General features: G+C 40.2%; 1 protein-coding gene, 2 long non-coding RNA genes and 1 pseudogene across 3 annotated transcripts in view; 2 read left to right on the forward strand and 2 right to left on the reverse strand.

The window, feature by feature from the left end:
* LOC100349703 (N-acetyllactosaminide alpha-1,3-galactosyltransferase-like 1) overlaps positions 1–3322 on the reverse strand; it is a 28270-nt gene extending 24948 nt beyond the window's left edge. The window contains exons 1-2 of the mRNA XM_089323633.1: positions 3265–3322; positions 112–203 (exon numbers count right to left, since the gene is read on the reverse strand). Of these exons, the coding sequence (XP_089179759.1) occupies positions 112–203; positions 3265–3322 (150 nt within the window). The remainder of the gene's footprint in view (positions 1–111; positions 204–3264) is intronic.
* LOC127493200 (uncharacterized) overlaps positions 1–27238 on the forward strand; it is a 113641-nt gene that overhangs the window by 53633 nt on the left and 32770 nt on the right. The gene's annotated exons all lie outside the window — the stretch shown is intronic.
* LOC149128875 (putative ribosome biogenesis protein RLP24 pseudogene) lies at positions 4431–5686 on the forward strand (annotated as a pseudogene).
* LOC149128876 (uncharacterized) lies at positions 17929–18739 on the reverse strand. The gene is made up of 2 exons (XR_016213884.1): positions 18578–18739; positions 17929–18224 (listed from the first exon to the last, which is right to left on the reverse strand). It is a non-coding gene; the product is annotated as an uncharacterized LOC149128876 (long non-coding RNA).

Genomic DNA, 27238 nt, shown 5'->3' on the forward strand with positions numbered 1-27238 from the left:
AATTAATTTATGGAAATTGGGCCACCAATTTAAGGATCTGATTGTAGATCATTCAGCCTTAGGAGGAAGGCATACTTGGGTCAGGGAAACCACCTATACTGTTTAAAGTACCTGAAAGTCTCTTAGGATGTCAGCATATCCTTTTATGATCAGGAGCAAAATGTCTATAATATTTCTTTTGTGTTGCTCTGTCAAAGTCCACTCTGATTACATAAAAGAAATTCAGTAAAACTGTTCTATTTCACTTGCATTTCTGTGAAAATTAAATGAGGTAACTCTGAAGATACCTGTATGTGCTGCCCCAAGGTTGATTTATACATATATTATTTTTATTCACCTATATAGTCAGACCAATGCTTTACTCAAAGACTATAAAACTAATAACCTAAATGATCAGAGCTCCACTAAAGGTATATCTTTGTAAATAGTGACAAAAGTCTAAATTAAAATCACTAAACTCTAGGATGGAAATCTTGACTCCAGTCAATGCATCAAGTTAAGTTGTCTTGAAGATGTTAGATATCTGTTTATGAGCATAAATTGGTTTTTGGTAGGTGTCATCCAAAAGCAAATTTTACCTTTGGATAATATGTTGAAGTAAAACGGAGGTCCTTGACATTTAATTTTTTAATATTTATTTAATTTGTTTTAGATTTATCCCTTCCTATACATATGTGGCTAGGGAACATGTGACACATTACTAGTCTAAACAGTGGAGTTTGAAGACTTACTATGAAAAAAAAAGATTTTAGGATTCCTCATTTATAACTTTTCTATATTGACTACTTGTTAAAATGAAATTTTATATGTAGTGCATTAAATAAATAATTTTAGGAAATTTATCTATTTGAAAGGCAAAGTAACAGAGAGAGAAGGAGAGATGGAAAAAGAGAGGAAAAAGAGATCTTGCTTCTGCTGGTTTATTCTCCAAATGCCTGCAATAGCCAAGGGTGAGCCAGGCTGAAGCCAGGAGCCCAGAACTCAATCCAAATCGCTCACATGGCTGACAGGGGTCCAAGCATCTGAGCCATTATCTGCTGCCTCCCAACCGCATTCATAGGAAGCTAGATTAGAAGTATGGAGCAGCCAGGACTCTTTCTACACTCTGATATGAGATGCAGTGGCTCAACCTACTGTGCCACAGTGGCCACCACAAATTTTTAAATTAATTTTATCCTTTTTTCTTTTACTTTTTGCAATATGATTCTTAGACTATTTATAGTGATTAATGTAACTTGCATAATATTCCTATTAGAAAGTTCTACAGATAATACCAACCTGAGAAGGCTGGGAAGACTTCAGCTAGGCACTGTTTTAGTGTCCCAACAATGTGGTATGACCACCTTTTAAATTCAAGATCATTTGAAAAGACCATATGAAAAAGACTTTGTTTAATCTAGCCAGATTATTTTCTGACGCTGTGCTCTCAATGACATTGTTCTTAAAAGCCAGTAATTTGTCGATGTGTCACATATACTTTTAAGACCCAGATTTGGGGGCCGGCACTGTGGTGTAGGGGGTAAAGCCATTGCCTGCAGTGCGGGCATCCCATATGGGCGCAGGTTCGAGATCTGATCCATCTCTCTGCTATGTCCTGGGAAAGCAGTGGAAGATGGCCCAAGTCCTTGGGCCCCTGCACCCATATGGGAAAATCTGGAGGAAGCTCCTGGCTCCTGGATTCGGATCACTGCAGTTCCGGCCATTACGGCCAATTGGGGGAGTAAATCAGCAATGGAAGACCCCCCTTCTCTCTGCCTGTCCTCTCTCTGGGTAACTCTGACTTTCAAATAAAGAAATAAATCTTAAAAAAAAAAAAAAAAAAAAAAAGACCAAGGTTTGGGGATGATCCTTTTCTATGATTTTTTTGTGATCAACCAAACTTTTATATAGTCCCTTTCTAAGAGCCACTTTACCTTTAGATTTGGTGATATAAAGAGAAGTGCCAGGACAGATGGTTCCCAAACACTATACTTTTGGGTCTTTGCAAAAAAAAAAAAAAAAAAAAAAATCAGAGCTTGTATACTACTCTTCTGCTGTTTGAGTCTTCTGTTACTGATGATGTAACCAAATTCTTATAGTGATGAAAGCATTAGAAAGTCATTGTCATAATGACACATTTGGTAGCAAGTTCTTGTTGCTACACAGAACTTTGTCCCATTTGAAAAATTAAGGGTTTTTAAAACTGTTCTGCTTATAGTTTCCTTTTGTGCTTCCTTACTTTTTTGATCACTATATTACTCATAAAAATATGAGGGGTCTTCAAAAAGTTCATGGGAAAATGGAATTGAAAATTGATGCTTGTTTTCCATCAACTTTTTGAAAAACTCTTAAATATTTCAAATGGTGTTGTGTGTGTATGTATGTGCATGTGTGTGTGACAGAGAAGAAACTTCAACATCCTTTCTTTTTCATCTTTTTATATATTATGTAATTATTCCACCAGAGTTAATCCCTTTCTATTCCTTCTTAGAATGTTTTTAACATATTTACTTTTATGACTATAAAAATAACCCATTGTCACATTGTGAAATTTGTCAAGTGCATAAAAGCACAAAGGAAAAATGATAATTAAATGTAATCACACTATCCTAAGATAATCACTGTTAATTTGAGATTATAACATGCATTTTATTTTTTCCTTCAATTTAAATTAAATTCATTTTTCTTATTGAAAATGTAAATGTTCACATGAGCACACACATACACACACTCAGAGGACAAAAATTTCTAATGGAAAAAAGGTGATATATGTAATGCAATTTTTCTGCCCCAGCACCTGACTTCTTGTGACCTTAACCCCAGTAGCAGCTATTGTTAATAATTTCTTGGGTTTTATTCCATAACAATTCTATGCATATAGAGGCATGTATATTTTTAAGTATCTAGTTCTCCATTTCACACAATGATAAGATACTAAACATACTCTAGTTTCTTCAATGTCTTACCCATCAATGTATTTTGAAGATGATTCCTCTATGCCTCATACAAATCTGAGTTATTTTTTAACTTTTTATTTCAGAATAGTTTTAAATTTACAAAACAAAAATTGTAGCATTATACAAAGAGTTCCCATATATCCCACACCTAGTTTCCCCTATTATTAACATCCTATGTTAATATATTTGTCACAAACCATAAACCATACCCAACTTCCCATTTGTTAACCCAAACTCTCTCGATCCCTCCCACCCACTTCCCTAGTAATCTACATTCTGTGTTCACGTTGATTTTTCTTTTGGCTTCCATATACAAGGAATAACATACCACATTGGTCTTTCTGCGTCTGACTAATTTCATTTAACATGATGTCTTCTAGTTCCATTTTGCTGAAAATGACAAATTCATTGTTTTTTATGGACACATAGAATCCAGTTGTGTATATATCTTATTTTCTTTATTCATCTGATGAGGGACACCTTAGTTGATTATGCATCTTGATTATTGTGAGTAGTGTTGCAATAAACATGGTGGAGCAGGTATCTCTTTAATACGATAATTTCATGTCTTTCAAATATATACCCAGGAGTGAGATTTCTGAAACATAATGGCACTAGTTCTAGTTTTTAAAGAAATTTCCATAAAATTTTTCATAGTGGCTGTACTAATTTACATTTCTACCAAGAGTCCCCCTTTGTCCCACACCCTTACCAGCATTTCTTACTTTCTGTGTTTTTGTAATAGCCATTCTAACAGGGGTGAGGTAATATCTCATGATGATTTTGATTTAAATTTCCCTGATGGCTAGTGATATTGACCATTTTTTTCATAGATCTCTTGGCCATTTGTATTTCTTCCCTTGAGAACTGTATTCACTTCCTTTGCCTATTTGTTAACTGAGTTGGTTGAGTTTTTGAGTTCCTGATATATTGTAGATAGTAATCTTTTATCAGATAAGTAGCTTGCAAATATTTCCTCCCATTTTGTTGAATATCTCTTCTCTCTATTGACTTTTTCTTTGCTGTAAAGAAGCTTCAAATTTTGATATAATGCCAGTTATCTAGTTTTGCCTTTATTGCATACAAAAAATCAACTACACCAATGTCTTGAAATGTTTTCTCTCTTTTCTTCTAGTATTTTTTTTTTTTTTTGGACCGGTAGAGTTAGAGACAGTGAGAGAGACAGAAATGTCCTCCTTCCATTGGTTCACTCCCCAAATGGCCACCACGGCCGGAGCTACGCTGATCCAAAGTCAGGAGCCAGGAGCTTCTTTCCCGGTCTCCCATGTGGGTGCAGGCACCCAAGCACTTGGGCCATCCTCCACTACCCTCCCGGGCCACAGCAGAGAGCTGTACTGGAAGAGGAGCAACCAGAACCAGAACTCGGCGCCCATATGGGATGCCAGTGCCGCAGGCGGAGGATCAACCCAGTGCGCCACCGTGCTGGCCCCTCTTCTAGTATTTTCATAGTTTCAGATTTAGGTCTGTGGTAGGGATCTAAATTCATTTTTCTACATATGTATATCCAATTTTGCCAGCACTGTTTATTCAAAAGGCTTTCTCCAATGTATGTTCTCTGCATCTTTGTAAAAAATCAGTTGACTGTATATGTGTGGATTAATTTCTGAGTTATCTATGCTATTCTACAAATGTATGTATTGGTTTTTATCCCCATTGCTGGGCCCAGGGCTGTTGGTCTACAAGTCCAAGCACCAACCACATTCTCCTATCAATACTTGGGGAAGGTCCCATCTACATCACACAGTCCCAGAGCCACAGGTATTGGTGCCAGAAGCCTCAGCATCACTTACGTTTGCCTGGTGGGACAAGGGAACAGTCTCCTCTCTGTCCCTCAGCACCAAAAATGAGTCTGCCATCACAAACCCTAGTGTGACTGAAACCCAACTCTCTGGAGACTGAAGATCCACATCCTAGGAAGCCCACATCCACTTCACACCTTTAGCTCCATAAACTACAAACTGAAAAACTGTGACCCGTATAGACACTGCTAATATTGATCAAAGCAGTGTTTTGCCCATGGGCACCCACACGAGTTCAATATGCACATTGAAAAGTTATTTGTGTTTGGGGCCCACCCAGCCTGGCCACGGCATGTTATTCATCCACGACAACTGCAAGGTATTCAGACTCTGTAAATCTGAATGTCATAAAAACTTTAAAAAGAAGCATAATCCTCACAAGGTCAGGTGAACCCAAGCATTCTGGAAAACAGCTGGTAAAGAGCTTACAGTGGAAATTCATTTGGATTTGGAAAAATGAAGAACTTTTATAATGAACATATTGAAGAAAAATAAAGAACTACAGAAAGTTCAGGACATCAAAGAAGCCAAGCAAAACATTCATCTTATCTCTTGCAGACAAAGAGAAACAGCTGGAAGGAAAAATGGCACAGCAGTTACAACAGAATGTGGACGTGGAGGGTGTTTCTTAAAGATTTGTGTATTTGAAAATCTCCTTTGGAGTCGTAGGACTTGTTAAATTATTGACATTATATTTTACAAAAAGTGACTCAAATGAAAGGTGATTAAAAATAATCTCTCCTGCACTGCTGTCTGAAGAACATCAGATTATGGATGTTAGATTGTGTCTCCATGTTAAATCTTCCTTGATACATGTGTTTCTATAAATCATGAAAACTTTATTCTTAAATACAGAAGTGAACTGTGGATAATGGCACTAGTAATAACTACTTATAAAAATTCATGAGAAAGGATATGTAAAATAAAATTTTCTTTGCAGTAAAATATTGCTTTTATTCATTTTTTAAAAGTGGAGCTACAACACTAACTTCACAATTTATAAGATAATTAATCTCAAATGATATCTTTTGATTTTGATATTTACTGTTTCGGTTTGTTAGCATCTTAGGAGAGCGTAATGATGGCTTTGTATATTGAAGCCTAATCCCAACAGACTGCTTTGACCTAGTTTAACAGTTCTGATAGGTAGTTATCGATGTTGGGAGTAAGAGCTGAATGATCTGCCTGGGATGGCACTATATGATTTCCACTTTGGAGACTACAATGATTCCTGGTAGAACAAGCTTTAATTTTATAGCTTGGCAGTAGTATAGAAGAAACAGAAATTCTTGTGCCTTTTAAAATTTGCTATGGAGTTTTCTTTTAATAAGTTCCCAATTGTTTTTGGAAAATAATGGATATGACATCTTTCCATTATTTTCACATAAAATAAAACCATTTCTAAAGAAAAAAAAGCAATCATTCAGAGGTTATGCTTTTGGGCTCACATAGAATCAAAGATAAAGCAACAACTTAAGTGGACCACCTGTATTCCATCTAAGCAAAAAAAAAAAAAAAAATTTCCCAATGAGATTAATCCATAAAGAAAAAGAAACTATTACACTAGATATGCAGATACCAATGCAGGGACACAGGAAACATGAAGAAACAAGGAGCTGTGACATCTCCAAAGAACACAGTAGTCCTCTATAAATAGAGCCTGACCTGAGGAAATCTATTAAATCTGAAAAAGAATTCAAAATAATTATCTTAAGGAAACTCAATAAGACTCAACAACATGCAAGAGAATACAGATAGACACTTTAAAGAAATGGGAAAGACAACAGATAATATGAATGAGAAATTCAATAAAGAGATAGAAATCATTACAAAGACCCAAATAGAAATTTTGGAGCTGAAAACGTCAATGAGATAAAAGATACAATTGAGAACTTCAGCAGCAGAATAGATCAGGTGGAAGAAAGAATTTTTGATCTGGAGGAAAAGACTTTTGAAATAACCCGGTCAGGGGCCGGTGCTGTGGCGCAGCGGGTTAACACCCTGGACTGAAGCGCCGGCATCCCATGTGGGCGCCGGTTCAAGACCTGGCTGCTCCATTTCCAATCCAGCTCTCCGCTATGACCTGGGAAAGCAGTAGAAGATGGCCCAGGTCCTTGGGCCCCTGCACCTGCGTGGGAGACCCAGAAGATTCTAGCTCCTGGCTTCAGATTGGCATTGCGGCCAACTGGGGAGTGAACCATTGGATGGAAGACCTCTCTCTCTCTGCCTCTCCTCTCTGTAACTCTGACTTTCAAATAAATAAATAAGTCTTTAAAAAAAATAACCCAGTCAGACAAAAGTAAAGAAAAAAGAATTTAGAGGGATAAAGAAAGCCTATACAACATATGGGATACTATTAAGAGAATAAATATCTGTATTATAGGGTTACCTGAAGAAGGAAAGAAAGAAAAAGGCATTGAAAAGCAAATGAATTGAAATAATAGTTGAAAACTTCCCAAGTCTTAAAGCAAATAGGTGCATCCAGATAGAGGAAGCTTAAAGGACTTCAACCAGACTTAACCAAAAAATACTTTCTTTAAGGCATATTACAGTCAAATCATCAAAAAGTTAAAGACAAATGGAGAATTGTAAAGAGAGAAAAAAAGTCAAGTTCCATATAAAAGAAAACCCACTCGTCTGACAGCAGACTTCTCAGCAGAAACTTTATAGGACAGAAGAGTTTGGGGAGGTATAGTCAAGGTCTTTAAAGAAAAAGGCTTCCAGCTAAGAATATTATACCCAGTGAAGCTATCCTTTACAAGCGAAGGAGAGATAAAGTATTTCTCAAACAAGCAAAACTTAGAATTCAATGCAGTATGGAGATTCCTCTGAATTCAAAACAGTATGGAGATTCCTCAGAAAATTAAAAATAGACCTACCGTATGAACCAGATATCCCACTCCTGGGTGAATATCCAAAGGAAATGAAATAAATATTTGAGAGAGTTACCTGGACTTCCATGTTTGTAGCCGCTCAGTTCACAGAAGCTAAGATATGTAACCAACCTAGTGGTCCATCTGCTGATGCTGGACACACACACACACACACACACACTGAAATACTACTCACCCATGGAAAATGATGAAACCCTGACATTTGCAACAAAATGGATGCAACTGGAGAACATTATGATAAGTGAAATAAGCCAGATCCAAAAAGACAAATATTTCATCTTTGCACTTATTTGTGATAACTAATAGAGGGTATAAAAATTACATGAATGTCATTTTATACAGTTATAGTGCTTCACTGAATTATACTACGTAAATGACAATATACTATTATTTCACATGTTAAGACAAAGAAACTGGGTTAACAATGAGGACTCAGGATATCAGTAATGCTTTGTTCTGAATCTGAGTGTTGTTTATCAGTGTGATCAGATGACAAACTCATTTATCTGTACACTTATGTGCATTTCTTGATATGTATAATGTAATTCAATAATTTTTTAAAAAAAGAAACCCTGAAGGGAGTCTTATATTAGAAGTTACCATCATGAAAATACATGGCAGTACAAAATCTACTAACAGAGCAGATACAGTCAGTAAGCAATCAATAAAATTATAGCAGTTAGTTCTTATCCATCAAAATTAACATTGAATAGCAGTTGTAAATATATATGCACCTAACACAAGATACCAAGGTATAAAAAGCAAATATTATTAGACCTAAAGGGAGAGACAGACTCCAATACAATAATAGTAGAGGACTTTAACACCCTGCTGTCATCATTGTACAGATCATTCAGTCAGAAAATCAGCAGAAATATACCAGAACTGAACCATATTATGGAGCAAATGGACCTAACTGACATTCATAGAACATTTTACTCAACAACTACAGAATGCACATTCTTCTCAGGAGCACATGGAATTTTTCTAGAATAGACCATGTATTACACCACAAATCAAGTCTCAGTATATTTTATTTTATTTTATTTTTTTAAAGATTTTTATTTATTTGACAGATAGAGTTATAGACAGTGAGAGAGAGAGAGAGACAGAGAGAAAGGTCTTCCTTCCGTTGGTTCACTCCCCAAATGGCCGCAACGGCCAGAGCTACGTGGATCCAAAGCCAGGAGCCAGGTGCTTCCTCCCGGTCTCCCATGTGGATGCAAGGCCCAAGCACTTGGGCCATCCTCCACTGCCTTCCCAGACGTCAGCAGAAAGCTGGACTGGAAGAGAAGCAACCAGCGCCCATATGGGATGCTGGCACCGCAGGTGGAGGATTAACCTAGTGCACCACCATGCCAGCCCCTCAGTATATTTTAAAAAATAGAAATCATATCATGTCTTTATAAAAGGGAGCTTCAGAAAATTCATGGAAAATGGAATTTTAAAGTAACTTCATATTTATGCAAAAAAATGTGAAATCCAGGCATAAATTTTTTTGCATAATACACATCTCCCATGAACTCTCTCTGAAGACCCCTCATATGTGTGTGTCTATGTCAGGACTTTATTGTGTTCCAATAACCTATTTGCCTATCTTCAAAACAACATGGTCTTGAATATTGTATCTTTAATTTTAAAGTTATGCCAAAAAAATTTTACTTTAAAAAATGTAAAGACGAAGACCTAGTAACAAATGGACAAAGCCTATGAACTTAAAATTTACAGATTATAATGGCTCTTTTTTTTTTTTTCCACAGGCAGAGTGGACAGTGAGAGAGAGAGAGAGAAAGGTCTTCCTTTTGCCATTGGTTCACCCTCCAATGGATCCAAAGGCAGGAGCCAGGTGCTTCTCCTGGTCTCCCATGGGGTACAGGGCCCAAGCACTTGGGCCATCCTCCACTACACTCCCTGGCCACAGCAGAGAGCTGGCCTGGAAGAGGGGCAACCGGGACAGAATCCGGCGCCCCGACCGGGACTAGAACTCAGTGTGCCGGCGCCACTAGGCAGAGGGTTAGCCTATTGAGCCGCGGCGCCAGCCTATAATGGCTCTTAAACATGTGAAATATCAGTCATCATAATACAATAAATGTAAATTGATACAGTGATGATGAAAGTTAAATTGAAGCAACTTCTGCAGAAAATAGTTCAAGAATATTTACTTATGTTCTAAATGGGCATAACTTTTGACAAGCAATTTTATTTCTAGGAAAATATCCTGCGATATAAATGCTAGGAACTTACCCTACAATATAGTTCAACATGTGCTCATAGGGCATGTTCAAGCATTGCACTCTGGCATTTTTTATAGTAGCAAAGACAGTAAACAACCAAAATATCTTGCAATAGAAAGTTAATTAAATACATTTTGACATATTCATGTATAAAATACAAGTCACTAGTAGAAAAATACTCCTCAGTGTGGAGCCTGTGGATACAGAAGCCCAGCTCCTGTATATATGAAAACATATTTGACATCATTAGCACTCAGGTAAATGCAAGCTGGAACCAGAGTAATATACCACCACACACCTGTTAGAATGGCTAAAGTTAAGAGAATTAACCATAACAAGGGTTGGTGAGAATACAAAGAATTGGACCTCTCAAATGCTGTTGTGGGAGTGTCGAATGACATATCTACTTTAGAAGAGTTTGGCAGTTTCTTAAGCATACAACTACCATACTATCTGGCAATTCCATTTATAGGTGAAATTTACCCAAGATAAATGCAAACTTGTCCATTAAAAGACCTGTAAATGGGGACTGGTGTCACGTCCCTCGACCAGCAAGGAAGACACGACCTGAACTCTTCTTCAAAGTTTTCCCTTTTTCACTGGCAGCTCTCTCGGAGCGCTCTTCCTGAAGCTCCTCCAAGGCAGCTTGACCGCTCAGAATAGCTTCACTACACTGCTCATCCTCGAGGCATGCTTGCACTAACTTCCATATTGGTCTCACTCCCCCTTCAAGATTACCCTGTTCAAATGCAAAATCCAAATCCCTGCCTAGTTTGTCCCATGAAGGGATAGTAAGGCTTCCCGAAACCCCATACCAGGGTGCAATGGTATCGCAGTTACGTAAAAACCTATGCAACGTACTAGGCTTAAGTTTCTTTTTTTTTTTTTTAACTTTTATTTAATGAATATACGTTTCCAAAGTACGAATAATGGATTACTATGGCTTCCCCCCATACCGTCCCTCCCACCCACAACCCTCCCCTTTCCCACTCCCTCTCCCCTTCCATTCACATCAAGATTCATTTTCGATTATCTTAATATACAGAAGATCAGCTTAGTATACATTAAGTAAGGATTTCAACAGTTTGCTCCCACACAGAAACATAAAGTGAAAAATAATAGATGATTTTTTTTTAATGATGATGAAATCAGATCAGACCTATTGTCATGTTTAATCCCAGTGAGAGTCAAGTTGGGAGTTGATAGTTTCTTTTCTTTTCTTTTCTTTTCTTTTCTTTTCTTTTCTTTTCTTTTCTTTTCTTTTCTTTTTCTTTTTTTTTTTTTTACAGAGGATCAGTTTAGTATGCATTAAGTAAAGATTTCAACAGTTTGCACCCCCATAGAAACACGAAGTGAAATATATTATTTGAGTACTCATTATAGCATTAAATCTCAATGCACAGCACATTAAGGACAGAGATCCTACATGAGGAGTAAGTGCACAGTGACTCCTGTTGTTGACTTTACCAATTGACACTCCTGTCTATGGCATCAGTAATCTCCCTATGCTCCAGTCATGAGTTTCCAAGGCTATGGAAGCCCCTTGAGTTCTCCGACTCTTATCTTGTTTAGACAAGGTCATAGTCAAAGTGGAGGTTCTCTCCTCCCTTCAGAGAAAGGTACCTCCTTCTTTGAAGACCTGTTCTTTCCACTGAGATCTCACTCACAGAGATCTTTTGCCAGAGTGTCTTGGCTTTCCATGCCTGAAATACTCTCATGGGCTTTTCAGCCAGATCTGAATGCCTTTAGGGCTGATTCTGAGGCCAGAGTGCTATTTAGGGCATCTGCCATTCTATGAGTCTGCTGAGTATCTCACTTCCCATGTTGGATCACTCTCCCCTTTATTTATTCTATCGGTTAGTGTTAGCAGGTACTAGACTTGCTTATGTGCTCCCTTTGACTCTTAGTCCTTTCATTATGATCAATTGCGAACTGAAATTGATCACTTGGACTAGTGAGATGGCATTGGTACATGCCACCTTGATGGGATTAAATTGGAGTCCCCTGGTATGTTTCTAACTCTACCATTTGGGGCAAGTCAGCTTGAGCATGTCCCAAATTATATATCTCTTCCCTCTCTTATTCCTACTCTTATGTTTAACAGGGATCACATTTCAGTTAAATTTCAACACTTAAGAATAACTGTGTATTAATTACAGAATTAAACCAGTCATATTAAGTAGAACAGACAAAAAAACTACTAAGAGGGATAATGTATTAAGTTGTTCATTAACAGTCAGGGCTATGCTGATCAAGTCACCGTTTCCCATAGTGTCCATTCCACTTCAACAGGTTTCCTTTTTGGTGTTCAGTCAGTTGTCACCGATCAGGGAGAACATATGCTATTTGTCCCTTTGGGACTGGCTTATTTCACTCAGCATGATGTGTTCCAGATTCCTCCATTTTGTTGCAAATGACTGGATTTCATTGTTTCTTACTGCGGTATAGTATTCTAAAGAGTACATATCCCATAATTTCTTTATCCAGTCTACCGTTGATGGGCATTTAGGTTGGTTCCAGGTCTTAGCTATTGTGAATTGAGCTGCAATAAACATTAGGCTGCAGACCGCTTTTTTGTTTGCCAATTTAAATTCCTTTGGGTAAATTCCAAGGAGTGGGATGGCTGGGTCGAACGGTAGGGTTATCTTCAGGTTTCTGAGGAATCTCCAGACTGACTTCCATAGTGGCTTGACCAGTTTGCATTCCCACCAACAGTGGGTTAGTGTCCCTTTTTCCCCACATCCTCGCCAGCATCTGTTGTTGGTAGATTTCTGAATGTGAGCCATTCTAACCGGGGTGAGGTGGAACCTCATTGTGGTTTTGATTTGCATTTCTCTGATTGCTAATGACCTTGAACATTTTTTCATGTGCCTGTTGGCCATTTGGATTTCCTCTTTTGAAAAATGTCTATTGAGGTCCTTGGCCCATCTCTTAATTGGGTTGTTGGTTTTGTTTTTGTGGAGTTTCTTGATCTCTTTGTAGATTCTGGTTATTAACCCTTTATCTGTTGCATAGTTTGCAAATATTTTTTCCCATTCTGACGGTTGTCTCTTCACTCTCCTGACTGTTTCTTTTGCAGTACAGAAACTTCTCAATTTGATGCAATCCCAATAGTTAATTTTGGCTTTGACTGCCTGTGCCTCCCGGGTCTTTTCCAGAAACTCTTTGCCTGTGCCAATATCTTGAAGGGTTTCTCCAATGTTCTCTAGTAACCTGATGGTGTCAGGTCGTAGATTTAGGTCTTTAATCCATGTTGAGTGGATTTTTGTGTAAGGTGTAAGGTAGGGGTCTTGCTTCATGATTCTGCACGTGGAAATCCAATTTTCCCAGCACCATTTATTGAATAGACTGTCCTTGCTCAAGGAATTAGTTTTAGATCCTTGATCAAATATAAGTTGGCTGTAGATGTTTGGGTTGATTTCTGGTATTTCAATTCTGTTCCATTGGTCTATCCATCTGTTTCTGTACCAGTACCATGCTGTTTTGATTACAACTGCCCTGTAGTATGTCCTGAAATCTGGTATTGTGATGCCTCCGGCTTTGTTTTTGTTGTACAAGATTGCTTTAGCTATTCGAGGTCTCTTGTGCCTCCATATAAATTTCAGCACCAATTTTTCCAGATCTGAGAAGAATGTCTTCGGTATCTTGATTGGTATTGCATTGAATCTATAAATTGCTTTTGGGAGAATGGACATTTTGATGATATTGATTCTTCCAATCCATGAGCATGGAAGATTTTTCCATTTCTTGGTATCCTCTTCTATTTCTTTCTTTAAGGTTTTGTAATTTTCATCGTAGAGATCTTTAATGTCTTTGGTTAAGTTTATTCCAAGGTATTTGATTGTTTTTGTAGCTATTGTGAATGGGATTGATCTTAGAAGTTCTTCCTCAGCCATGGCATTGTCTGTGTATACAAAGGCTGTTGATTTTTGTGCATTGATTTTATACCCTGCTACTTTGCCAAACTCTTCTATGAGTTCCAATAGTCTCTTAGTAGAGTTCTTTGGGTCCCCTAAATAAAGAATCATGTCATCTGCAAAGAGGGATAGTTTGAGTTCTTCCTTCCCAATTTGTATCCCTTTAATTTCTTTTTCTTGCCTAATAGCTCTGGCCAGAACCTCCAGAACTATATTGAATAGCAGTGGTGAGAGTGGACATCCCTGTCTGGTCCCAGATCTCAGTGGAAATGCTTCCCACTTTTCCCCATTCAATAGGATGTTGGTTGTGGGTTTCTTATAGATTGCTTTGATTGTATTGAGGAATGTTCCTTCCAAACCCAGTTTGCTTAGAGTTTTCATCATGAACGGGTGTTGTATTTTATCAAATGCTTTCTCGGCATCTATTGAGAGAATCATATGGTTTTTCTTCTGCAGTCTGTTAATGTGGTGTATCACATTGATTGTCTTGCGCACATTAAACCATCCCTGCATACCAGGGATAAATCCCACTTGGTCTGGGTGGATGATCTTTCTGATGTGTTGTTGCATTCTATTGGCGAGAATTTTATTGAGGATTTTTGCATCTATGTTCATCAGGGATATTGGTCTGTAATTCTCTTTCAGTGCTGCATCTTTTCCCGGCTTAGGAATTAAGGTGATGCTGGCTTCATAGAAAGAATTTGGGAGGATTCCCTCTTCTTCAATTGTTCTGAATAGTTTGAGAAGAATTGGAGTTAGTTCTTCTTTAAATGTCTGGTAGAATTCAGCAGTGAATCCATCTGGTCCTGGGCTTTTCTTTGTTGGGAGGGCCTTTATTACTGTTTCAATTTCTGTCTCAGTTATGGGTCTGTTTAGGTTTTCGATGTCTTCCTGGTTCAATTTAGGTAGGTTGCATGTGTCCAGGAATCTATCCATTTCTGATAGGTTTCCCTGTTTGCTGGCATACAAGTCCTTGTAGTAATTTCTGATGATTCTTTTTATTTCTGTGGTGTCTGTTGTTACATTTCCTTTTTCATCTCTGATTTTATTGATTTGGGTCTTTTCTCTTCTTTTTTTAGTTAGTTGGGCCAATGGGGTGTCAATTTTGTTTATTTTTTCAAAAAACCAGCTCCTCGTTTGGCTGATTTTTTGTAATGTTTTTCTTGATTCAATCCTGTTGATTTCTTCTCTGATTTTAATTATTTCTCTTCTCCTACTAGATTTGGGTCTGGTTTGCTGTAGGTTTTCTAGATCCTTGAGGTGAATAGAAAGCTCATCTATTTGGTGCCTTTCCAATTTCTTGATGTAGGCACCTATTGATATAAACTTTCCTCTTAACACTGCTTTTGCTGCGTCCCATAAGTTTTGGTATGTTGTGCTGTTATCCTCATTTACTTCCAGAAAGTTTTTGATTTCTCTTTTGATTTCTTCTATGACCCATTGTTCATTCAGGAGCATGTTGTTCAATCTCCATGTGTTTGCGTATGCTCTAGGGATTCCTGAGTTGTTCATTTCCAACTTCATTCCTTTATGGTCTGAGAAGCTGCATGGTATGATTCTAATTCTTTTGAATTTGCTGAGACTTGCTTTATGGCCTAGTATGTGGTCAATCCTAGAGAAGGTTCCATGTACTGCTGAGAAGAATGTATAATCTTTAGCTGTAGGATTGAAAGTTCTGTATATATCTGTTAGATCCATTTGGGCTATAGTGTCGTTTAAATCTACTGTATCCTTGTTGATCTTCTGTCCGGATGATCTGTCTATTTCTGAGAGTGGAGTATTGAAGTCCCCCAGTACTATTGTATTGGGGTCTAAGTCTCCCTTTAAGTCCGTTAACAAATCTTTTAGATAAACCGGTGCCCTGTAGTTAGGTGCATATACATTGATAATTGTTATATCTTCCTGTTGAATTGATCCCTTAATCATTATGTAGTGTCCCTCTTTGTCTCTCTTAACGGTTTTTGTGGTAAAGTTTATGGTGTCTGATATTAAGATGGCTACGCCTGCTCTTTTTTCATTTCTGTTGGCATGGAATATCTTTTTCCAGCCTTTCACTTTCAGTCTGTATGGATCTTTGTTGGAAAGATGTGTTTCTTGTAAGCAGCAAATAGATGGGTTTTGTTTTTTAACCCAATCAGCCAAACGGTGTCTTTTAACTGGACAGTTCAGGCCATTCACGTTCAATGTGACTAATGATAAGTGGTAACTTTGCCCTGCCATTTGCCAAAGATAAGTTCTAATATATGCTTTGAATTCCCTGTGATCTTTTGCTGTGAGCTTTCCTTCCTTGGTTTCCTTCCTTTACCTTCTTTCATATTGATGACCGTGTTTCTTTGTTTCTGTGTGTAACACATCTTTAAGCATCTTTTGCAGGGCCGGACGAGTGGCAACAAATTCTTTCAATTTCTGTTTGTTATGAAAAGTCTTTATTTCACCTTCATTCACAAATGATAGCTTTGCAGGATATAATATTCTGGGCTGGCAGTTGTTCTCTCTTAGTACCTGGGCTATATCTCGCCATTCCCTCCTAGCTTGTAGAGTTTCTGATGAGAAGTCAGCTGTGAGTCTGATTGGAGATCCTCTGAGAGTAATCTGACGTTTCTCTCTTGCACATTTTAGGATCTTTTCTTTATGTTTCACTGTGGAGAGTTTAATTACAACGTGTCGTGGTGAGGGTCTCTTTTGGTCGTGTTTATTAGGGGTTCTGTGAGCTTCCTGTACTAGGATTTCTCTGTCCTTCTCCAAACCTGGGAAATTTTCTGCTAATATCTCACTAAAAAGGCCTTCTAATCCTTTCTCCCTCTCCATGCCTTCAGGAACTCCTAGAACCCGAATGTTGGGTTTTTTAATAGTATCCTGAAGATTCCCGACAATATGTTTTAGATTTCTAATTTCCTCTTCTTTTCTTTGGTCTGACTGTATCCTTTCCTGTTCTCTGTCTTCTAAGTCCGATATTCTCTCTTCTGCTTCTCCCATTCTGTTTGTAAGGCTCTCTATTGTGTTTTTCATTTGATCTATTGAATTCTTCACTTCAGTCACTATCCCAGTTTCCTGTTGTACTAGTTGTTTCGTTTCATTTTGATTCCTCCTTAATATTTCATTTTCACGAGAGAGATTTTCTATCTTGTCCATTAAGGATTTCTGTAGTTCAAGAATTTGTTTTTGAGAACTTCTTAATGTTCTTATCAATTTTTTGAGATCTGCTTCTTGCATTTCTTCTATGTCATCATCCTCATAATCTTGAATTGGGGTGTCTTTTTCATTTGAGAGCTTCATGGTGACTTCCTTGTTTTTATTACCTTGGTTTTTGCGTTTGTTATTTGTCATATTGGAGATATTTGGTTTCTTCACTGTGGTGCTTTTTCTTGTTATACTATGACTCTAGATTAAGTGGACTATCTGTTTTTGATGGAGCCTTAGGGCTTGAGATGGGTGTGGCCTGAGAGCTCTGTTTGGTGTGCCAAAGGTGACACTCCCAGGTTAGGCGTGGTAAACCTCTCTCTCTCTCTCTCTCTCTCTCTCTCTCTTTTTTTTTGATTCAAAAGGGAAGTTATTCTGCACAGCTGAACGAAGTTGGAGGTAGTTAGCAGGCAAATGATATACCCACAGGAGCCAGAGATCAGAAGCTCTTTCCCAAGGACCACACAGGGAATCTGTTCGGCCCTTAGAGTGGGCTCAAATTCTCCTTCAGTCTCCCACTGGGTTGCCAAAGTTACGGAATTGTAGCGTCTCTGGAGAGTGCTCACGTGAATTCCGTGAGTTCTCTCCCCCACCGTCTCTTTTTTCACAGTCTCAGTTCAGTAGCACCATAAATTTACTAGGTCCTAATCTCCTGTTAATTCGCCCCACCCAGAGTCAGGTTTTACTGCTAGGCTCAGGGCCGGTGCAGACCTGAGGTCGCTCTGCTTATGACGTATGTCCAAGATGGCGCCTGCTCTTTGTCTTGCTCGCCCTTGAGAGGTGAGCGGAGAGAGAGAAACCCGTGTCGGTACCAGTCACCTTTTTTTTTTTCCCTCTCTCTCTCTTCCAGTTAGCTTGGTGAAGTCCCCCCCGCCCCGGGGGTCGTTCCCTCTAGTCTCCTCTCTCCGCTTGCCTGCCAGTGTCTCGGGTTATTGAGGTTCGGCTCACCTCGCGTTCCAGCGCTGGTGTGTTGAGTCTGCCGCTGGTGTCCCGAACTGTGGGCTCCCACGCTCTCCACGCAGGTCTGCTCCCCTTCCAGCGCCGATGTGTGGACTCAGAGCCCTGGACGTCCCAAGTCTCCCCGCTGTTGCACTCCCCTTCGAGCACTTGCGCGCAGACCCTGCAGCTTGCGCAGCTCAGTCCCGCGGCTCGGTCCTGCGGCTCGGCTTTCGCGCGCGGTGGGCGACCTTGTTCTCCCAGTAGGTCCTCCGATTCACGCCCACTGGATCCAGAAGAGTTTTGTCTGCAATATTTTCCTGGTTCTTTTTTCTGAGGCTACCGTAACTCCCCTTTTATTAAACTAAATTTTCCCGGACTATCGGTGCGCGCCCTCACTATTCCGCCATCTTGGCTCCGCCTAGGCTTAAGTTTCAAACCGTTTTCCCGAAGCAGCGCATTCAGCGCCAGAAAAATTTGTTGGGACTGTGAATTACCCATCGTCAAAAATTGCGCTCCTTCCCTGGCCACGGGTCAGAGCTCCTTCTGCTTTTGTCGCAGAACTTCCTCTGCTTTAATCGCAGAACTGCCCTCCCGCTATTATCGCAGGACTGCCTGCTCTTATCGCGGATCCCCACCTTATTTTCCTGGGGGACTTACCAGCGCTGCCCTGACTGCAGGAAGTTCTGAGTTCGCGTTCGAGATGCTCCCCGTACGGGCCACCAGTTGTCGCGTCCCTCGACCAGCAAGGAAGACACGACCCGAACTCTTCTTCCAGCAGTTTATTCAGGAACCTCTTTCAAACTTCTAATACCGCCCTTTTTTTCTCCCCTCCCTCTTATAGCCATCCGCGCACCAATCAAAAGCAGCCAAGTGGCAAGCATTGATTGGTACAGCAACACGGAAGCCGGAAGGGAGCTCAAACATCTCCTTATTAGGAGATGTTTGTTTCTCGCCAGTCCTTCCGGGGGAAAGGAGCCGGCGCCATCTTTAGGGCGCCGTGCAATGGCTCCCCACAGACTGGCATTGTGGTGTACCAGGTAAAACCACCACCTGTGATGCCAGCATCCCTTATGGGTGCTGATTCAAGTTCCAGTTGCTCCACTTCCCATCCAGCTCCCTGTAAATGTGCTTGGGAATGCAGAGGAGATGGCCCAAGTGTTTGGGCCCCTGCACTTATGTAGGAGACCCAAATGAAACTCCTGACTCCTGGCTTTGGCCTGGCCCATCCCTGGTCGTTGTGGCTATTTGGTTAGTGAACCAGCGGATGGAAGATCTCTGTTTCTCTCTCTGTCTCTCCTTCCCTCTCTGTAACTCTGCCTTTCAAATAAATAAATAAATAAATCTTGTTTTAAAAAACCCATGTATGATTATTTATGATAGCTTGATTGATAATAGTGAAAGAGTAGGAATAGCTCAACTATTCATCAATAGGTGAATGAGTGAATGAACAAACTATCATACATGTGGTATGTGAAACACAGTGGAATAGTACTGAGTCATAAAAAATAATGAAGTACTGACACACACTACAACATAAATGAGCCTCAAAGTAATTATACTGTGGGAAGGGCATTGGCCTAATGGTTAAGACGTTGGATAGGATGCCCATGTCCCATATCAAAGTGCCTGGGTTTGCACCCACTTCAGCTTCTGACTCTAGCTTCCTGCTAATGCAGACTCTTGGCAGTGATGGCTCAAGTACTTGGGTTCCTGCCACTCGCATGGGAGACCTGGATTGGGTTCTCAGCTCCTGCGTTCAGCCTAGCCCAGTCCTAGGTATTGGAGAACTGGCACATGGTAGTACTCATTTCTCTCTCTCTCTCAACTGTTAAAATATAATTTTGATTTTGTAAAAGAAGCAAGGCAAAACAAGAGCACATACTGTGTAATTATTTGATTATACAATTCTTAAGAATATAAAATACTCAAACTACATAGTACACATTATTAATTTTTGGCTGCTCAGAATCTGAACACTCTTTATTTAAGGGGAATTCTAGGTATGAAAAGAAGCAGTGTCTTTCTGTCCAGTATGAAAGCTGAAATAGGCAGAAATTTAATTTCCTCTTCCCACTGTTAGCACCTAAAACATGGGCATATTACCTAAACTACGTGGAACTTTGAACCAGTTTATACTTGTTTATGGTGGAATCAAGGAAAACTGTATGACTTATGTTTCTAAAGGTATAGAAGGCAGTAGTGAGAAACTGAATGTAAACAGTGATGTGGTCAGAGCTGAGGTCCAAACAGATCATTCCTAAGGTAGGATCTTAACTGTGCATTTCCTCACTTTGTTCCTTCCTGGATTTTCTTTGCTACAACTACTAGCTAAGTACTATGAGTCTCTTCCAACCCTTCTAAAGTAGATATTACTATTATTCACCACTACCCAGCATTCCCTTCCTTCCAGCAAGTTGATAAGCTACACTTCTAGGCTTATCACACTTAGGGCCAAGTCTAAGTGTAGGCTGAGGCACTGAGGAGCCCCTGCACAATTCTCCAGTGTCTCTCTTCCTGACATGGTGGCCAGCAACTTTCTCGATAAGGCAAACTTCATGATCCTGGGCTCCCAGATCACTTGCCTCCAACCTCCAATCCTCACTGGCTATGCAGGATGAGTGAGAAACTTTTCTTGTGTGTACTAAGCCACTAAGGTTGGGAAATTCTCATATCCAATGTGCCATTTTAAAAAATTCTTTGACTGTTTAGGCGAAACAGAATTAGTTGCAGTGCCTTTGACAAATTCAGGTTTTGGTTCCAGAGAGGGAGCTTTCAGCAGTGTATGGATAGAAGGATTCTAGAATTTGTTATCAGACTTTGGGTGCTACAGGCAATTTAAAAATCATATTAATATTCAAGGATAGGTATCTAGTATCATGTAGAATGTAATAGTAAACAGCCAATTGAATTTTATGTGGGCTCACATGAATGAGTTGTTCATTGAACCAAAAGGTTTAGGAATAGCTATGGTTACTGCTGTAAAAATGATAATGATGATGATGATGATGATAGCAAAGATGACAATAGTTACTCTCATATAACATTTACTATGTACCAAACACTTTATTTTTTTAAAGGTTTTATTTATTTATTTGAAAGTCAGAGTTACACAGAGAGAGGAGAGGCAGAGAGAGAGAGAGAGAGAGAGGTCTTCCATCCGATGGTTCATTCCCCAATTGGCCACAACGGCAGGAGTTGCACCGATCTGAAGGCAGGAACCATGAGCTTCTTCTGGGTCTCCCACATGGGTGCAGGGGCCCAAGGATTTGGGCCATCTTCCACTGCTTTCCCAGGCCGTAGCAGAGAGCTGGATCGGAAGTGGAGCAGCTGAAACTCAAACCAGCACCCATATGGGATGCCAGTGCTTCATGCCAGGGCATTAACCTGCTGTGCCACAGTGCCGGCCCCAAACCAAACACTTTAATGAAATAAATAAGGAAATCAAAGACCAACAGTCAGATTAAACAGCTGAACCTAAAGCACTAGACAGCTTACAGGAAAAGCACAAAGCTGAAGTCAGGGTCTCCTTGATGGTTGTAGCTTCCATCACAACTGCATCCTTCATGGCTGCAGCAGGTTTTAGCTCTCATAGATGGTTCTGGCTTTTGGTTTTCCTGTGGCTCTGTAGCCCTAGGGTGACTGCAGTTTCTTGACTTTCTTCACAATTCTATTTAGCTCCTGAGCAGTCCTGTCATCTCACAACCAATTCGCACATTGAAACACCTCGTTTGAAATATCCAGATTTTCCTGATTGGACCCTGACTAATGTAGTTCCTGATCGTTAGAGTAATCTGATATCAGATTTGCAGCATAACAAACCTCTCAAACCCATGATGAGTTGAAGCAATAATGCTTTAGCTTTACCCGTGAGTCTGTGGGTCCTTGTGTGATTCTGTTGATCTGGACCAGGGAGTTTCATGTATTTACAATTATCTGGTAGATTGGCTGGGGTCTTGCTGGTCCATATAACATACCTGGATATTGGGCAATGGTCAGCTCGGGCAATGGAGAAGGCCTGGAATACAGAGAATCCAAGAATCCAGGAATAATTATGGCCATTTAAAATAATAGACTGATTTGAAAGGCAAAGTGACACACAGAACAAGGAAGAGATGGGGAGAGAAAGAGAGATCTTCCATTTGCAGGCTTACTTCCCATATGACTGTAACATTTATGTATGTGTCAAACCAAAGTCAGAAGCCAGGAACTTCATCCTGGTCTCCTGCATGGGTGACAGGGGTCCAAGTACTTGATCCATCTTCCTAGGCACGTTAGCAGGTAGCTGGATTGGAAGCAGAACAGCTAGTACTCAAACCAGCACTTTGATATGGGATGCTGGCATTGCAAGTGATGGTTTAATTCACTGTGCTACAATTCTGATTCCAATCCTGGCCATTTATGCAAACTCTCTCCCAAAGGCCCTGAGAAATAGACCTTCACAATTAGATTCTGGAATTGATTTGCTCACCTGTTTGAATTAGGCCACCATGAAACTCCTTACAAGTAGAATAGGATTACAAGGAATCTTCGGCATGTGACATAATTCTTTAAACTATCTTATCACCTGTGATTTCTTGGAAGAATGTGTCAATTGAGGGAAAGATTTGGGGACACTGAACAGCTGCTATGCTCACTGTAGTTACAGTGACTACAAGATCTGTAGGGTGGAATTGCTTCTTAAAGTTCTAGAAAGCTTACATAAAATAAGTACAGAAATTTAAATTCTCAGCTCAAGGCATGGACACAGAACCATATGACTTTTGTGATACTATCTGGGTATATGTGTATTCATGTGTGTGTCCATAAGATATACATGGCTGAGGACAAGGCCCAAAATATAATTGTATGAGGGCCGGCGCCGTGGCTCACTAGGCTAATCCTCCGCCTAGCGGCGCCGGCACACCGGGTTCTAGTCCCGGTTGGGGCGCCGGATTCTGTCCCGGTTGCCCCTCTTCCAGGCCAGCTCTCTGCTGTGGCCAGGGAGTGCAGTGGAGGATGGCCCAGGTGCTTGGGCCCTGCACCCCATGGGAGACCAGGAAAAGCACCTGGCTCCTGGCTCCTGCCATCGGATCAGCGCGGTGCGCCGGCTGCAGCGCGCCGGCCACGGCGGCCATTGGAGGGTGAACCAACGGCAAAGGAAGACCTTTCTCTCTCTCTCTCTCTCTCACTGTCCACTCTGCCTGTCAAAAAATAAAAAAATAAATAAATAAATAAAAATAAAAAAATATAACTGTATGATATACATAATTAGAATATGTGTTCAACATATAATTTCTTTATTTCCCCAAACTTTTTATTTAATGAGTACAAATTTCATAAGTACAACTTTAGGAATATAGTGATTCTTCCCACCATACCTGCCCTCTCACCCCTACCCCCACCCCCACCTCTCTTCCTCCCTTCTCCCATTCCCAGTCCCAATCTCCATTAAGAAAAAAAAAATACCATTCCTCAACAGTCAAGACAAGGGCTGTTCAAGTCATTGCTTCTCAAAATGTCCATTTCACTCCTACGGGTTTCCTTTTAGGTACTCTATTAGTTATCACAGATCAGGGAGAACATATGGTATTTGTCCCTTTGGGACTGGCTTATTTCATTAAGCATGATCAACATACAATTTCTAAAAGTCTATTGTGTTAAAATTAGAGACTCTTACATATGGGATGAAAACATTGAATGGATTCAGATGAATCTTAGAACTTGAAATTTGGCCGGCGCCGCGGCTCACTAGGCTAATCCTCTGCCTTGCGGAGCCAGCACACCGGGTTCTAGTCCCGGTCGGGGCGCTGGATTCTGTCCCGGTTGCTCCTCTTCCAGGCCAGCTCTCTGCTATGGCCAGGGAGTGCAGTGGAGGATGGCCCAAGTGCTTGGGCCCTGCACCCCATGGGAGACCAGGAGAAGCACCTGGCTCCTGCCATCGGATCAGCGCGGTGCGCCGGCCGCAGCGCACCAGCCACGGCAGCCATTGGAGGATGAACCAACAGCAAAGGAAGACCTTTCTCTCTCTCTCTCTCACTGTCCACTCTGCCTGTCAAAAAAAAAAAAGAAAAAGAACTTGAAATTTTAAATCACCCTGAGCTTCCCTTATCAATGGAAACGTCTGTATGGAGACTAGTCTTTTCCTGTTTAATAATGCTCTAATGAGCCCATTCAGGACAGTTGGTTTATAAGGTCACCTTCTTACTGTAGACCTAATATATAGTATCAAATACAGCATGGCTCAAAGAGAGAATTCAAGGTCTGCTCCACTAGGAGACAGCTTCCACATGAAAAGAATTTCAAGTTCTTATTTATGAAACTAAGGAAACACAAGAGGGAGTGGATTATATGGATGTTAGACCAAGAATGGAATAGAATTCAATTGAGCAGAAGTTATTGAAACAATTACACTTAACTAAAACTCTGGATTTCTAATGTTTTCTGTCAGCTATAAGTGTATCTAAGAATTTTCTTGTTTGTTAATCGAAAATTTGAATTCAGTGATAGCCTATAATTAATGAGGTTTAGAAGTCATAATTTTTCTCACACGATAGAGAAGAAATCCGAAGGGTGAGGGAGGCAGGAATGTTGGAGTGAATTTATTCTGTTCAGTCCATTCCCTTTCCATTTGCGGAATTAGGAGACATTTTCCTTTCCCATCATTGAGAAACGAATCCATGTGGGGAGATACTGAAGTCAACTATTTGATTTCATAAGAATGATGAATTCTTTATAACTAGAGAAACTCTAGACCTAGAGAGCAGAATTGTGACTGGAGTTGCCACACTAAGAATGGCCTCTCACTATGTTCCCACACCTAGGTTAGTTTACAGACACCTTAAGAGCCTTAACTGAAGGGGAGACTTTGTCACCTTCAAGGAGAACCTGGGGTTCTCCTAGTATGACTGTTTCCTTGGGAGAAATGCAGAGTGGACACCAGCTCTGAGTTGACGACAATTTCTGTGGGGTAGAAATGCCATGTGGTCTACTGAACAGAAGGACAACATTTTTGCACTAGTTCCTGAACTCACGGTTGGAATATTTATTCACAATTAATATCTAGTAGAGTGTTTACATCAGTCTCTGACACAAAAAGTAAAGGATAATGTGATCCTTGAGCAGAAAAAAAGCAAGAATCCCAGATGTCATGCTAATGCAAATGCCCACCAAGAGGTGAAAGAAAATCTCCACCAAAACACAGGGACCTGATACACGGGTGACATTTCCAAGGAACATGTGGGCAACATGAAGCATTGTACAGAATGTGTTAGATTTCTTGTACAACGTTGTTTATTTGCCTTTTCTTTCTTTGTAACTTATTTGTAGAAGGTTTCCCCTGCTGTCAAAAAATAAACATATATAGTAATTAGGACTTCATTCCCCAGTGTTTTCTTCTCTTACTGTCATTCTCCTGAAACTGTATTAGAAACTGAACAGGTAGCATGCTGCATTGGCTTACTCTGGATATATCTAAGCCCCTCTGCATATCCAAGTTCATGTCCTGGCTGCTCCACTTCCAATCCAGCTCCTTGCTGATGGCCAGGGAACAGCAGCAGCAGTTGGCACAAGTGCTTAGGCTCCTGCCAACCACATGGGAGACCTAGATGAAGCTCTTTGCTCCTGGCTTCAGTCCTGGGGAGTGAACCAGGGGATAGAAGATATCTCTCCTTTCTTTCTCTCTCTCTCTCTCTCTCTCTCTCTGTGTGTGTGTGTGTGTGTGTGTGTGTCTTCCTGTCTCTGTAACTCTGACTTTCAAATAAATAAATAAATCTTAAAAAAGAAAGAACAATAACTAGTTGCTGCTATACAATAGAGCAATAGAGGCTATCTTTAGAGCTCAAGGTGATCACTGGGAGTCTATTACTACCTTATCCAATGGCCCTCATCAAAACTGTAAAAACTTGAAAGCAGTGGTAATCCAATAAAGAAAAAATCCGGTAAAGACTCAGATCCTGGGGCCAGCCCTGTGGCATAGTGGGTAAAGCTGCCTCTTGCCACGCTGGCATCGCTATGGGCCTGGCATCCCATCTGGGCACTGGTTTGCATCGTGGCTGCTCCACTTCCAATCCAGCTCCCTGATAATGAGCCTAGGAAGCAGTAGGATATGGCCCAAGTGCTTGGGCTCCTGCACCCACATGGGAGACCCAGATGAAGTTACTGGCTCCTGGCCTTGGCCTGGCCCAGCCCTGGTGGTTGCAGCCATTTGGGGAATGAACCAGTGGATAGATCTCTCTCTCCCACTTCCCCCCTCTATTTCTGTCTCTCCCTCTCTCTGTAACTCTTTCAAATAAAAATAAATAAATCTTTAAAATAAAATTAAAAGACTCGGATCCCATAGAGAAAATGTTCATGTTGTTTTATCAGGCAAAGAACCCTATCCAACCAAGATTCTAGCAGAAAGTAAGGCACATGGAATTTGGCGATGGAAAAAAAAAAAAGAGTAAAAAAATATGAACTTGATCTTGTGACCAGTTGCATAAGTGAGAACTATAGCAGCCATGCATATTTAACTTATTTATTACAAATAGGTATTGTATATATTTTGTGTATACATATGTATCTCTATATGCTAACCAATTACGTGTTTTCCCTTTTCCCATTTTTTTTAATGAGTAAGTTGTTCTTTTAATTTAGATCAGAGTTCAGCAAACCACGAAAAACTACAAACACTTCAAATAGAGAGGACCTCATATCATCTGGGGTTACCGGACATGATGAGGAAGACTCAGTAAGATGGTAGTTTGTATTCTTCCTTTTTGGGAAAAAAGGGATTCTTTACACACAAGTTAGTTGAATTCTAGGTGGAGATATGAAGTGATTTGTGGAGTTATATGTGGATGGAAGAGTCAGAATGGGTGCTTTGTGACAAAATGAGTAGGCTGTAGTAGCCATCTACTGCTTTATTTTCAAATCTTTCATTCTCTTTATGCTCTGCTCAATGTGGCAGAAGCCTACATTACCCAGACTCCCTTACCCTTTGATGGTTGTATATCACCAAGTAGTGAAAAACACTGACAGAAGAGAGCAGCGTTGGGAAGGGGAGAGGAAAGGCTTGGATTTCCACCCTGCAAACTCCTCCCTACTCCCAGCTTGGTTGGCTTATCTAGCAGTGGCTGGAACTCCTCTCTCTCTTGTTCTAGCTCACAAACTCTTGCTAGATTCTAGTTCTTTCTGAACATCTTACATTTTTATCTCCAGCCCTTGGAGTACTATTACCTTCAATGAAAATAAATATGGGGGTCAGCATTGTGGTACAGTGGGTTAAGCCACTGCCTGCAATGCTGGCATCCCATATGGCTGCTCCACTTCTGATCCAGCTCTCTGCTAATACTCTTGAGA

Source organism: Oryctolagus cuniculus, chromosome 1 (genome assembly GCF_051225735.1).
Source record: "Oryctolagus cuniculus isolate XC-2025 breed Fujian yellow rabbit chromosome 1, ASM5122573v1, whole genome shotgun sequence".
NCBI classification, from domain to species: domain Eukaryota; kingdom Metazoa; phylum Chordata; class Mammalia; order Lagomorpha; family Leporidae; genus Oryctolagus; species Oryctolagus cuniculus.